The 13,785-nt window shown below is 41.5% G+C and overlaps 1 protein-coding gene across 1 annotated transcript in view; it reads left to right on the top strand.

The window, feature by feature from the left end:
- PTPRO (protein tyrosine phosphatase receptor type O) overlaps positions 1–13,785 on the top strand; it is a 151,849-nt gene that overhangs the window by 115,433 nt on the left and 22,631 nt on the right. The window contains 5 exon segments of the mRNA XM_074168585.1: positions 2,685–2,836; positions 5,508–5,628; positions 9,167–9,306; positions 11,992–12,124; positions 13,540–13,660. Of these exon segments, the coding sequence (XP_074024686.1) occupies positions 2,685–2,836; positions 5,508–5,628; positions 9,167–9,306; positions 11,992–12,124; positions 13,540–13,660 (667 nt within the window).

Raw genomic sequence — 13,785 nt, 5'->3', positions numbered from 1 at the left:
AGCCTTTTCACTCTTTCAAGTTACCAGGGGACTGCAGAGTTCTTTATCACCCTCAGCCTCTTTCTTTCCAGAGAGGGAACAGATGGTTTTATGGAGCGCTTGGTCCCTTTCTGCGTCATTCTGAACAACGCTACATTCCCTGCACAGGTTGCCAGGAATTAAAACAATCAAAAAAACCCCACCAAAAAGCCCTAAATTTTAAAATACTAGAATGAAGGCTTTGTAGTCTTCTTGGCAGCACACCATCTGTCAGTTCTTCTGTGTATGACTGGAAAGTTAACCTCTGCACCTGGAACACAAGCTTGATTTTTTTAAAACAAAGCAGAAGGATCATCTGGGAGTTTAGGACCACACCTTGCAGGAAGCTCAGAGAAGACAAACCAATTCCCTAACACAGGATCCCACAGCTCGTGTGGAGTCTACAGCGAGGCTGGGGTTTTACCGAACTGCAGTACCTGGAATGAAAAGGGTATTACAAGAGACCAGATGATCTGTAGCTCTCTCCCACAAAACTGGTCAGATGTCCCCAGGAGAATAGGGGAGATTTAGGGGATCCCAGAGACTTGTCAGAAACAGCATTTGTTCTCTCAGGCTCCTGCAGCAACAGTTGCACGCTGTTGTTTTGACGCAGGGAGAGATCTTAGCGCTGCCAGTGTTGCTGTGGCGACTAATGAGTTTTTAATGCCACCTGCTGTAAACAGCTGGATTTAAAGCAATCATAAGCAAGGGCACTTAAGACCACCAACATTTTCATTTACAACAAGAATGCTTTTAGCTTTGGAGAGGCAAAAAGAGTAAGAACGACCGACTCGTGAGTACCATCACGTCTGCTCTCTGTTGGTCCCATGGATGCTTTCAGCTGTCACTTCAGGCCAAGTCAGCAACAGGACGTAAATTCCTACAGCCTCTCTGTGCCACTCAGCTCCCAGTGGAACATGGTGCTAAGTCAGTCAGTCACGCAAGCCCTGGCCCTTTAGTCTCATTTCACACGTCCTGGATGTTCATTGACAGACACCTAAAGCAAACAGCTGTGTGAGCATTAGCAGCCAAAGTATGCCGTCAATATTTGGGTATAGGAGGAAATTATTGTTAGTGGGTAAGATTGATGCCAGTTGTCACATTAAATTGTAAGGAATCCTTGCGTAGGGACGGCCAGGAACTCTAGAAATTTAAAAAAAAAAAGCATTACTTTAAAGATTTTATACTAAATAAAAAAATACTTCTTCTCAACAGTATAAAAGGACATTTTCAAGAGTAATTTGAGAGAATAGTCTTACTAAATGTTTCTAAACGGGTCTAAATTGTCCGTGCATTGTATTTGCTGCCTTCCTCAGCGATTACTTCAGTAAATCTGTTCCCTAAGGAATGTCTCAACGCAAAAGTCACAGAAGCCTTCGTGAAAGCAGCAGTGACATCTTGTGGCCCCTTCAAATAGATCCGCGCTCTGAGTCTGTCCTGCGTCCAGGGCTCTGGTGGTGGGAAGGGTCCTCTTGCTGGGCAGTCGCATCTCAGCTGCCTTTGCACAAACACGCTGGGCTCAATGGGGCTTGTGCAGAGGAAGATCAAGAATTCCATACCGTTTTCCCTATGGCGCTCCTAAAGAATCTGCCAAGCACACAGATTCACACAGTTCTCCATTTTACCCAGGTTATCCCACTGATACCACTTTGAGAGGGGGTTGTGATCTTTACCGATTGCTGACTTTCACTTTGGGGTCTCTACTCAGTTTTAATTTAAATCCTAACTGGTGACCTGCACCTCCAAATTGGGCAGTCAAGGTGAGCTGACCAGCTATACTCCCTCTGCAATTAATGCAGAGGGACCACCGGGAAGTAATTCTCTTACTCCTTTAAATACCTATTTTAGGAGGAGAGGAGTTGCTCTGCAGGCTGCTGTCTTTCTTCTTGGGCTGCACAGGGAGCCAAGGACCTGCTGGCAGCTCCAGCACAAGACAAGCCATCAAGGGGGCCGAGGGGGCTGCAGTGGGGCAGCCAGAGCTGTGCAGCTCAGGGTGCAGCTGGGCAGGAGCTGGGTGCACGGAGGAAGAGGAGGGACAACAGCTGCTTCACCTAATACCTAATAATTAGCTACCATATGCCTGTAGACTAGACATTTGGCACTTAGGTGGCTGTTAGCTGACTGCGGCCTTCTGTGGTGGTGGGACTTTCACCCCAGGAATAAAGGCAGCCATAATTTTTCATGCAAAAAAACCTGCAGGTTTGGAGTTTTTCCTCTTAGGAAGATGCAAACTCAGTGAACGCGAGAGATTTTTTTGGATGGAAAAGCTATCCAAATTATTCAGTGTGACAATTCTTCTGTATTTCTCACTGCCATTTCTTTTCAGTGCTACGTGAAGTAATATCTGAGGTTTTTAGCTTCGCTTCCAATTCTGTTTGTAAATGTTGATTTAAAAAATGGTTTATATCAGCCAGTAGCTTCGTGATTTTTTTTTAAACTGAAAGATAGCAAATAAAAGTATATTTTTGTTTGGAATATCCCCCAGATTAAATGTCATTTTTCGTTTCTTTCAGGTAGCACTCATGTACAGATGCTTTTACTAGTATGTTTCTGCTATCTTTATGATACTCCTTCCCCAACAGTATGCTTTGGCAGAAGTTTATTACTGGACTTGTTAATCAATTGTGTTAGACTCTGTCTGTAATACATTTGCCTTCTTCCTTCAGCACCAGTGGCACCTGAGATTACCTCCATAGAATATTACAACCACCTTTTGTACGTCACCTGGACCTATGGAGGAGATGGTACTGACCTTTCTCATTCCAGAATGCTGCATTGGATGGTCATTGCAGAAGGAAAGAAAAAAATCAAGAAGAGTGTAAGTATGAGTGGGGAAGGCATCACACATTCCCCTGTATTTTTTTTCGTTGAGTCGTAACTTAAATAAAGTTTAAGCAAGTTGATTGAGATTTGGTAGCAGCCTGATCAGTTAAAGTTATTTCATAATGTTAGCAAGCACTTCTGAAGACTCAAGCTCTCAGAAGAGCCAGTGGACAAAATGGTTCTATGGTGGTCCCCCTGGACTGATAATTGATAATTTAGGTGAGAATTTTAAAATAACTTTTTAAACTTCTGAGCTGCGAACAACAAAACATAAAGAGTATTTTTGAGTGAACAGCTATGGTCCTCTCAATTTCTATTTAATAATAACCAGACTACACTACTAGCTAAGTTTTTTTAGTTCATTCCAGTCAGGTACTATCACTTCCCATTTTCTGAATTTATCAAGCAGACATCCTTATAAATTATGTGTTTTTCATTTTCTGCTTAAATACTAGTTCTGCTAACTGATGGGATGAGAATTTCACCCAGAATGTATGCACTTCTTAAAAAACTTGCCAGATGTTAAGATGTGTTCTTGGCATATTGTCTTGAAATCCGAGCATATTTAAGAATCACTTAGAAAAAGAAATCTGGGGTTTCCAATTATGGCTTAAAGTCATGCTGCTGCAGGGTGTTGAGGTACATGTTTAACCTGAAGCAAAAGAGCAGCCCCTGGACATAGAGTGAGGAGTGTTTGAACACAGCAGAGGAGCACTGCAGCTCAGGAATGTATACAGCCAACAGCGTAGCTTCATACAGCTTGTGGCCTGTGACTGTCTTCTACACCGCTATTGATCTTTTAAGCATTGACAGACTAGACACTTTCTCAAGTGTCTGGTCTTTCCCAAGGGAAAGGTTTTCCTTCTACAGCTGAAGACTCAGCGGATGCTGAATTGGAAGTGGATTTTCAGAGTAAGCACAAATTCATCAGCAATTTTCACTTGGATTTTTATGGACCACCCTAGCTTTCATTAGATTTCTAGTGGCTGCAAGAATGCACCCATCTGGAGCTTGTTGCAGCGTGAATCTAATTACATGATTAGTAGAACTGTTCAAAACCATGACATTTCTGAACAGCAAGAACTCCCAATATTTGGATCTTTGTTTCAAGTGACGAAGAAAACTCCACATTTTTTTTTTTTTCCTACAAATAAAACATTATAACAATCGAATTCTAAAAAAATTTTGATAACCCCCTCCCCTCTTCCTTCCAAAAGTCATATGCTCTGTAAGGTTATTATTCTTTCAGGAAAAACCTGATTTCCATGCCATTCAACTTCATTGAATGTGAAAATCTTGGATTAAATAAATATATAATAAACATTGAATATGAAATTAAATTAAAATTAATATAGAATATGTAGCTTTAGATTAAACAAAAGATTAAAACAAGAGGATGTCTATAATAGAGTATATCTGCAAATAAAACTTCTAATCTTTAGGAATATCTTTTGAAATGTTTGTCTTTATATTATTTTCAAGACAAGGGACCCCATAAAGTATTCTTTTGGAAATTCCTGCAACAACCTATTTATAGCTAACTTTTATGGTCCTGCTCGTATTTGTAAATATGAGTATACACTTGCAAGCTTTAGGGTGTACCTGTTCTCCTGAGTTCTGTTAGTCATTTTCAGAAATGGTTTCTTTTAAAAGTCATGCTATATAGTAATCTCTTTATCTGATTTATTAAGATTGCTAAGGCTGTTATTATGATTTTCTTGTGGGATTGTTAAAATAAATAGGTAACACTGTCAGGCAATCATGACTTCCTCTTCCTGCTATTTGTGTATTTCCCAAGACTCTGTAGAAGTTGGTCAGTTCTTAGCAAAGTGATGAAAATAGTGTGCGTAGTCCTGTTAGGCTTTATTGAGAACTGTCTATCCCTCTTGGAACTGAAAACTTCAGCCTGAAAATTAGGTGACTATGAAAACCAGCATGAGATTCCTGAGTGTGCCCTTTGTAGATAGTCTACAAGTGCTCTGAAAAACGGTCTGTTGCAGTAGCTGAGTTCTGTGTCCTTCTCCATGACCCTGGAGAAATGGGGAGATTACTCACCCCTAAAATAGCAGGAAGAAGTTATTCACAATCTTTAGAAGCTCAGCTAAGTTCTGGATCAAATCTGCTTTCAAACTTGCAGATGACTGAAGTCAGGCCCTGAGGTCTATTGTCAAGTCAACAGGTCTCCAGGTAGGTGTTAGACTTGCCCTGCCGGATTTAATTTGCAAGTTCTGAGGATATATAAAGGCTTGCCTATATGTGTCTTGTGTACTCTTCTTACAGATATCTGATCTGATTTTAATTCCTCTAACATTGCAATGGACTCAAATACATGGTTTGTTTAGCACTTTGCACAACTCAAAAAATCTAGATGCAAGAGTGCTCTTGTTGGTGTGAGGGAGATTTTCTTTCTTCCTTAACTTTTCACTGCTCATACAGAAAATATGGTTTAAGTTTTTCTTCTCTCTGCATTGTGATATTCTGCTGAGCATTACAGCTTTCCACAGTTGATGTCCATGGGAGCTGGTCCATGTCTAGAGTACGCCTAGAAGATGCCTGCTGTGATGCACAGAACTTTCTTTGTAGTATATTAAGTGACTAGATTAATTTTACAAGAAAGATATCTGGTTTGGGTCATATTTAAGAATTGGTGTCTATAATTATTCTAGGTAACACGCAATGTGATGACTGCTGTGTTGAGCTTGCCTCCGGGGGACATTTACAACCTTTCAGTGACTGCTTGCACTGAAAGAGGCAGCAATACTTCCCTGCCTCAGCTGGTGAAACTGGGTAAGAAATGCTTTTTTGTAAATTATAAACTCACTCCTCTCATTTGACTCCAAAAGTAACTGTGACAGCAGATCCAGCATCTTCCTTGTTTCAGTGTATATGGGACTGCATTTCTTTTGCAAAGCTGTAATTTTCACCTCGCCTTGCTGTGAAGATTGTCTCGTTCCCATATGTGAAGCTACTCTCCCAAAATAGCATTCTTCAAGAGGAGCAAGAGTGGCAGAATCTGACTGTAAGTGGCAGTAGGAGAGTGAAATCGCTTAATGCCTTGCTGAGAGAGCAACTCTGTTTCGTATTTGCTTCCTTATAATACAAAGGAGAACCTTCCTCGGTTTTGACAAGCCAATTTCTGGGTCTGCACTCTGCCACCTGACCTGGTTTCCTGTCTCCTCTCCTCTCTCCCTTGACATATCCATAGTCTTCCAACAACAAAAACGTACCCTTAAACACAAATCAATGACAATACTCTTTACAAAAGCAATCAGGTTCATGGCTGTGGAACCCAGCGTCATTCTGAGAGAAATATGTGTAATCTACCCAAAGAAGCAAAAAAAGACTTAAAAACTTCATCCTTTAGGTAGGATTTATAAATATAACTTTCTGCCTAACGTCTTCCTTTGCCTGTGAGGAAGACTGGACGCTACAACATTATACCATCAGAGATTTTATTTTGCTTTGTATGCATGTAGAATTGTTGAGCGCTGGGTACTTAAAACTGTGAAGTTTTGAAGTGTGCCTAACTGCTTTTACAGGCATTAACTCCACCGTGAAGATGGGTAAAGAAGAGCTAGTAATTTCAAACTGGATTATCTTCCCTACACGCATAATAAACCTTTCCCGAGTGACAGTGAAAGAAGTGAATTTAGAGGACTCGATAACTTCTAATTGAATAAGAGCTCTTGAAGCAATCATTGTCTTTCCATCTTTTTCAATAGCTCTTACTCAAATCCCTTGAACAGTGTTGGGCAAACAGTACAGCCATAAGAATCTGAAGTTCTTCCAGGTCTTTTCACCAAAGGGGATATTTGAAAGATGTAGACGAATCCCATGGATTTTCCTCTTCCCTAAGCATTGTCCACTATTTTCCCCACACCTTATGTCTGCACATGGTGTTACATGTTTGTAACTCTTCGTTCCCAGGATAGAGCAGGTGGATGTGTGAGGGTGAGTATATCCCCCCCACTACCATGATCCAAATATTTTAGGGGAGTATTTCAAAATATCAGCTAGCTTTATTTTTCAGACAGGTCCACAAGTGCCATGTATTATTCATGAACACCCTGCAGCCTAGTTGTATCTTCCTGTTGTTCGCTGATGGACAGGCAGGCTCTTATTGAACTGATATAGTTATTTTGCTCTTGCTATTTCATTCACAACAAAGAGAAGGTGGAATGAATTCCATTTCAATAAATCAATTCTAGATTTCTGGGTGTGGGGGTTTTGTTGGTTTGGGTTTTTGGGTTTGTTTTGTTTTGTGTTTAATGCTGTTTGCACTTTGAATAAACACTAGTAAGGATATTTTACCAGAGGCTTTCCTTCTCTCTGTTTCTGAGGAAGCAATGGGAGTTGTAATTAGCAGTAGTGGGAACTGACTCTAAGTGATAGACGACTCAGCACTTGGCAGTCACTTAGGCGTTCCTGCCAAATGTTCTTCCCTCCATGATGTTTGCTTCATCCTGGCAACTTTCCACTTGCAGAAAAATCAAGCCATTTGCTGGAGGCAAAAGGAGGATTTGCTTGGGATGATGCCCAAATGCAAAACTCGTATTTTAATTGAGGCCATTTTTTACCTGGAATGAGGGATGGAATGTGTTTCTGAATCCAAGAGCAGATACATGGGTGTAATTAAGGGAGAGGGACGCTTTCCTATGTAGTTCTGGGACAACATGTGCACTGCAATCCCTGTGACACAGAAGAAGCCACGTGAATGTGCTTCAGTCCCTACCCTGCTCTCCTCAATGCTCTCCCTAATGCCAATATAATCTTGGCAGCCTCCAACCCTAGAACACTGATCTGATTGTCTGAGGATCAGATACGTCTCCACGATGTCTATAACCACTTGAGCAAGTCCTTTGTGCCAAGTTTTTTGAGGCGGATCTTACACATCATGTCCAGGCTCCTGTGACAGCATCTCACAGAATGAGAATAAAAATTATTTGTGAAGGGAAACAGTAAGAGCAAAATGTTGTTGTTCGTAGTACATTACATGTAGTGTGTCAGGATTCTGGAATTGGGTCATTGTTTGGGAATGAAAACTTTCATCAAACATCCATAGATTAGGAAATGTGAACACTCTGGACAACAGCTTGGGAATGTACAGCCCAAACTTTGTACTCTCTGAGGGCTGACCAAAGAGGCCCTGGATGCCTGAGGCATTAGAAGCTAGAGGTTGCCAGTACCAGTTGTGTGAGTTCTTCAGGAGGAAAATGAGGATCAAGCCTTGGTTTTTAAATCAGCTTGGGGAAAAAAAGTACATCTCATCTTAACACCATGCCTGGGATGTTTGCTTCTCTCCCTGCTCCTCAGAGTTTCCCCTCCTGCCCTCCTGTGCTTTCCATACTCCGGGCTGGTTCAGGCAGGATTGCAGTGAAGGGTGGCCTCTACTGAAGGTCATCATGGCCTTCCGTGGGCTGCTGCCGCCCAGACACAGGGGTCAGTTGGTGGGTCAGTGTCACTGGGGGGACAGCCGAGGCCACCCCACGTGGTGCCAGGGTCTCTGGGTGCAGACCCTTAGCCTTGTTTCCCAGAAGAGCCCACTGATCTTCCCAGAAGATCCTCCTGACACAGGGTTGTCCCCTCCTCGACATGTGGGGACCCCAGTCCCTTGTATATCTTTGCCCATGGCCAGTTCATCCAGCACAACAGCAGCAAAAATCAAAGCAATAAATTGAAGATCCCCAAAACCTGGACCTCTGCATTCAGTGAGGAGACAAAACTCCTGCAGCTAACCGGAATGAGTGCAGACCCAATGGCCCTTAAAAGTTAGCCTAGGGAAAAAAAAAAAATAAGGAACTACAAGATTTTCTTTTTAAACTGCTAATTAACCACATATTTTCTCTTCTACAATTGAATGAACCTAGAAACCTAGATGGCCTTCGCTTCTGGGAAGCTGCTTCTTTATTATCTCCTGGGGCAGGCCTTGTGAAGAAAAGCTTTCTCAGGCCAAATGTGTTGCTAACAGGTGGACAGCCATCTTCTCCTGAAAAAGTTTCTGCTAACATCGGTCTATTAATAGAATAAGCGGATCATCCTCAAACAAGGGCTCTGCTGAAAAGGGAAGTGAAGTAATTATCCAACTGTCCAAACAGAGAACACTTTAAATAGAGAAGAAAAACCAAGACACTTCATCATCTTCCCATTTTATAGCGGTAGTTTATCATCATGAGAGGCAGGGCTTTACATTGGCAGGCTTTATCTGAAGGAAATGAAAGATAGAAGGGCATCAGGCATTGCTTTAATTTTTATTCAAGGCTTCCTCTTCTCAGTTGTCTGGAAACTTAAAGATAAGCTTAATAAAAGGAGATTCTTTCTTAACCAGAGCCAGCCCCTCCAAAATCACTGTTTGCTGTCAACAAGACTCAGACCTCCGTGACTCTGCTGTGGGTGGAAGAAGGAGTGGCTGATTTCTTTGAAGTCTACTGCCAGCAGGCTGGATCTGGTCAGGAAACAAAAGTTCAGGTATGTAAATGTCTCTTCTTTGGTTTCAGCTCTTCATCTCTGAAACTGAGACTGGGCCTTGCATCTTTCTGGTTTGTGGTCTGCTGCTTAGCATTTGTGTGTAAAGCCCAATGACATTTTGTGCTCAGTATACAGGTTATATCATTAAATCAACATGGTAAGGTCATCCAGGATTAAACCTTTAAAAGCTGAACTACTAAAGTATTTCAAAAACCAAATTATTTTCTTATTTTGCAATATTAAAATTGGCTTCTGTCTTATCGATGAGGTTATAACCAGTTGGACAAAAGCTATGTGCATCCAACAGGATGTCAGTCTTTGGCTAGTCATGAAAATGGCTCCAATATATGATGCAAAACCTAAAAGGCCGTTAAATAAAGGGAATGTCAGTGGGCAGGAAGGGAAAAATGGTCAGGTACCTTGATAAGGAATGGGAAAAATAGACATATTTCGATACCACGAGATCTTTTATGCAGCATTTGGTTATTTCTGGCTTACTTTATTTCTGTTTTTGAGAACTGTTAACCGAAGTTTAGTAGGACCTTCACTGCTATTCAATGAACATTTTTATGCTGTAAATGTGGCTGTTTCTCATGGATTTTTGTCTCTTAGGATATTTCCTTGGAGACCCACCTTCTCAGCCTCACAAATGAACTTCTTTTTCTTTCTGTCCAGTTATGTACCTGTGCTCAGAGGCCACCTGAATACTTGAGTGTTTAGACTGGTAACATTGTTCAGTGAAGATAGAGCAGTAGTAGTTTTAATTCCTTTACATTCAACGCTGTGCGACATACAAGGCTTACTTTGATGTTTAGATGATGATATAGCAAATCACTGTGATTAATGCTATGAAACATCATTCTCTCATGTGGACTGTCACACATAATGGGAAATCATTTGAAAAAAATAAAAACCAACCCACTCAGACCACTGATTATCCAAAAAGAGGCATATACACTCCTTAATCCTATGGAAGACCAGTCTGAATTATTTAATATTCTTCTTAAATTGAGAAAGGCACTGACTGAAGGAAAAAAAGTATGCTTAAATGCACTTTAATCTTTTAGATAGTTTGGATTCCACATCTAGATTCCTGCTTTTTCACAGTGAATAGCTAAAGATTGTGAGGTCGTTATCCACTTAGCAGAGATTGAAAATAATGATGTGATCAGGCAAGGAAGGTACCACAGGATTTGCAGCTTTAGTGCAGAGCAGATCTGTTTAAAGAACATCAGGAAAAGACCGCTCCATTTGGCAGAGGCTTCAGTGGGTGTCTCATTTGTTGACATGAACATCTGGCACTGGAAATGCACAGAGATTGCCAGCTCACTTCTCATTAGATTTGTCACTCTCTTTTCTGTCTTTATGAAAAAAGGAGAAGGGCTCCTTTTTGAACTGTAGAAAGGAATGCTTTCCCATTAGACTGGTGAAAATTCTTTACTTATGGTTTTCCATGCTAATTACATGAATATTTTTGTCCCTTTCCTCCATTTTTAAATCAGCAAAATGAAAAGCAACAGCTTTCCAGGTTTGAATATCTTGGGTTTTTCTTGACTAATTTAAATTTCCCAGATGGCAAAATGGAAAACATCCAGCCAAGTCCAATTGCCAAACTGTGACCCCTCCTTTCAGCTCAGGGAATAAAAGTCCCCTCCCTTACACTCGTGTACATGTGGTTTCATCTGCATAACGTACCTCAGAATTGCTCTGCAACAGGAGCCCTTGCTAGCCTAGAAGGAGCCAGTGAATGACAACAGGCCGCTGCAAAAACCCAGTACTCGGTACTTGCTACGGATCTTGCACTCCCCATCTGGAGTGAGTTCATTCATAAAACTTCTCCTTGTTCCCTTTCTAAACCACTGGATCAGTGTCCCTATTTTGGCATCTGCAACCCACCCTTGGCTGTGCCACAGAGTACAGAAAATCTTCTGGGAACCTTAAGGAGCTATATCTTTAAGTCAATGCATGTGGTGTATTTGTTTTCTTTTGCCTTATCACCATTTATGAAGCACAAAATTGTTTCCCAGGGACACTGTAATTAAAACATTGTATGAAGATATTATGTGAAGAGTTTCTACTACCTAGAAAAACTGAGGTGTGGGATGTCTGACCACGGTTATTACCCAAAGGCTTTGCTCTAGCTGTGTTTTTCACCTTGGCCATGTGAAAGGCTCACAGCTCTTCATGTTCAGAGAAACTGCCTCAGAGGCAGAGATGACATGTATTCATACAAGGGTGCAGAGATTGTGACTACCTTGGCCGCACTTTGAATAAAAATAACTTTATTTTCCTCCCACCTGTATGGCTTAGTAACCAGAGCTCCTGAGCTCTGCCCACCTCTGGGGGTGTCGCAGAGCTTTCACCCACCAAGCGTGTGCCTGACCAACCCCCTGTGAGGCACCCTCCTGCCCTCCCTAAGGGGTCCCGAGGCTCCCTGGGGTGCTTTAGGCTGTTGCTGCTGCTGTTTTCAGCCCTGTTCCTCTCCCCTCTTCTGCCAGACTACCAGGATACCTGCCTCTTTTCAAGGGCAGGCCGTGGTTGCCTTCCCTGGGTTTCAAAGTGCTGGTTTCTTTCACAAGATCTGACTTTACCTGGTCAAATATATGGGTGCAGAGGGGAGCACTGATTTGTGCCCTTGCATTTACAGGAGGACAAACTTCTGTGTATTTTTCCCCATGTCTGCAGGAACCTGTCACTGTCTCTTCACACGTAGTGACCATTTCCAGCCTAACGCCTGCCACGTCCTACAACTGCAGTGTGACCACCTTCAGCCACAATAGCCCCAGCATCCCCACTTTCATTGCAGTTTCCACCATGGGTAAGCAGCACTTCCCTGCTTTCTTCTTCCTCCTCCAGCTATAACATCTGTTTCTTCTTGCTTTCTAAAGCTGCGTTTGGTAATGCTGGCCCCAAGGGTTGTTTGTGTCATGGAAAGGCTGGCAGATGTGGATGGGATGGGGAAGCAGCAACATTAAAAAGTTCTTGGAAAAATCCCTGCTGAGGAGGTTGTCTTGGAAAAACATAAACTGAAGGCTCAGTTCTCCACTGGGTTTTTGAAATCAGGCACCTCATTTCTGGTGTCAAGGCTGAACACCAGGGTACTGCTTGATGACATTTATGGAGAAAAATATCTTCTCAGCCAAGCCCAAACAAGAGGAAAATCACATTTATCAGCTGCTAAGGCAAACAATAGCTTTCTGCTTTCGGTGAGGAAGTGGAGATAGGGTTAGAGAGAAGGAGAAGGGCCACTGCAGGATCTTGAGCAGCCACACCCCGAAGGCATAGCTCCTGATGGAGGCTCCCCAGGCATATCATGAAGCCTGGCTCTGTACTGACTCTGAATAAAGAATATCAGTGATAAACTGCCCAGAGCACTGCGCTTCTCTTTAAAATCTTCCCCTCAGAATGACGAGTCTCATCTCTGCTTAGTTAGGGAGTTGTGTAGCTTTAGTCACTAGTCCTATACAACACACACCGCTGCATGCTGGAGTTCAGTGTCTGATACTCAGCTTAAAAATATCCATGATTTTTAATCTGAAAAATGCTTCTTTAGACAACTGTGCATGTAAACTTATTCTGAGCAAGTAAAGTAGAAAGGGTTTCTTACATAATGAGCAGAACAGGATATCTGGTCTCATAGTAGTACAGTTGATAAGCGTGTAATATTGAAGAAAAATAAATCAAGGTTTTGTTATTGAGAGCTGATTCCAGCTCTTATTTAAAACAGACATTTTTTGTTAAGATTTATTTGCTGAAGTAATTCAATCAACTTCAACCGAATATATTACAGAGTATCAGCCTGTTATTTTGATTTTGGGTCAGAAAAGGTATTGATTATTGTTAAAGAACAACTCCAGAGTTGAAATGTACTTTGGAGACAGCATTTGGAGATGATGATGAATATCTGTGTTTTATATTTCCTTCTCCCTTTTCTCTTGTGTTATGAATGTCAGTTTAAAAGGAAAAAAAAAAATCGAACATACCAATGTTTAACAAAATGCCAGAGTGAAGTAATTTCCCCACAGAAATTTTGTAAGAGCAATAACTAGTCAAAACCTCCCTTTATCTCTAGTGGTAGATTTTTTTTTTCTCTCTGTAACACTCCAGGCTGAATGAGATCAGTTCAGAAAAATAGCACTAATGACATTTGGGGGAAGAAAAAAAAAATAAAAAAACAAAAAACTGTCAGTGCTTCTGAATTGAGTAACCAAGAGTCCTTGTTTGTATGTACAGTCACCGAGATGAATCCTAATGTAGTGGTAATCTCCGTGTTAGCCATCCTAAGTATCCTTCTGATTGGACTGCTGCTGGTGACTCTTGTTGTACTCAGGAGAAAACATCTACAAATGGCCAGGTAAGTCTGGATTTATGCTAATTCCAAAAATTTCAGACAACAACAAAAACATCATGACAATAGTTGCAATTGAGGATGCTTGTGTGCATGGGTTAAGCTGGAGATGCTTGTGAATAGGATGTCTT

The sequence above is a fragment of the Numenius arquata genome, chromosome 2 (assembly GCF_964106895.1).
Source record: "Numenius arquata chromosome 2, bNumArq3.hap1.1, whole genome shotgun sequence".
NCBI classification, from domain to species: domain Eukaryota; kingdom Metazoa; phylum Chordata; class Aves; order Charadriiformes; family Scolopacidae; genus Numenius; species Numenius arquata.
Note: the sequence above shows the minus strand (reverse complement) of the source record. Positions and strands in the feature narration are given on the sequence as shown.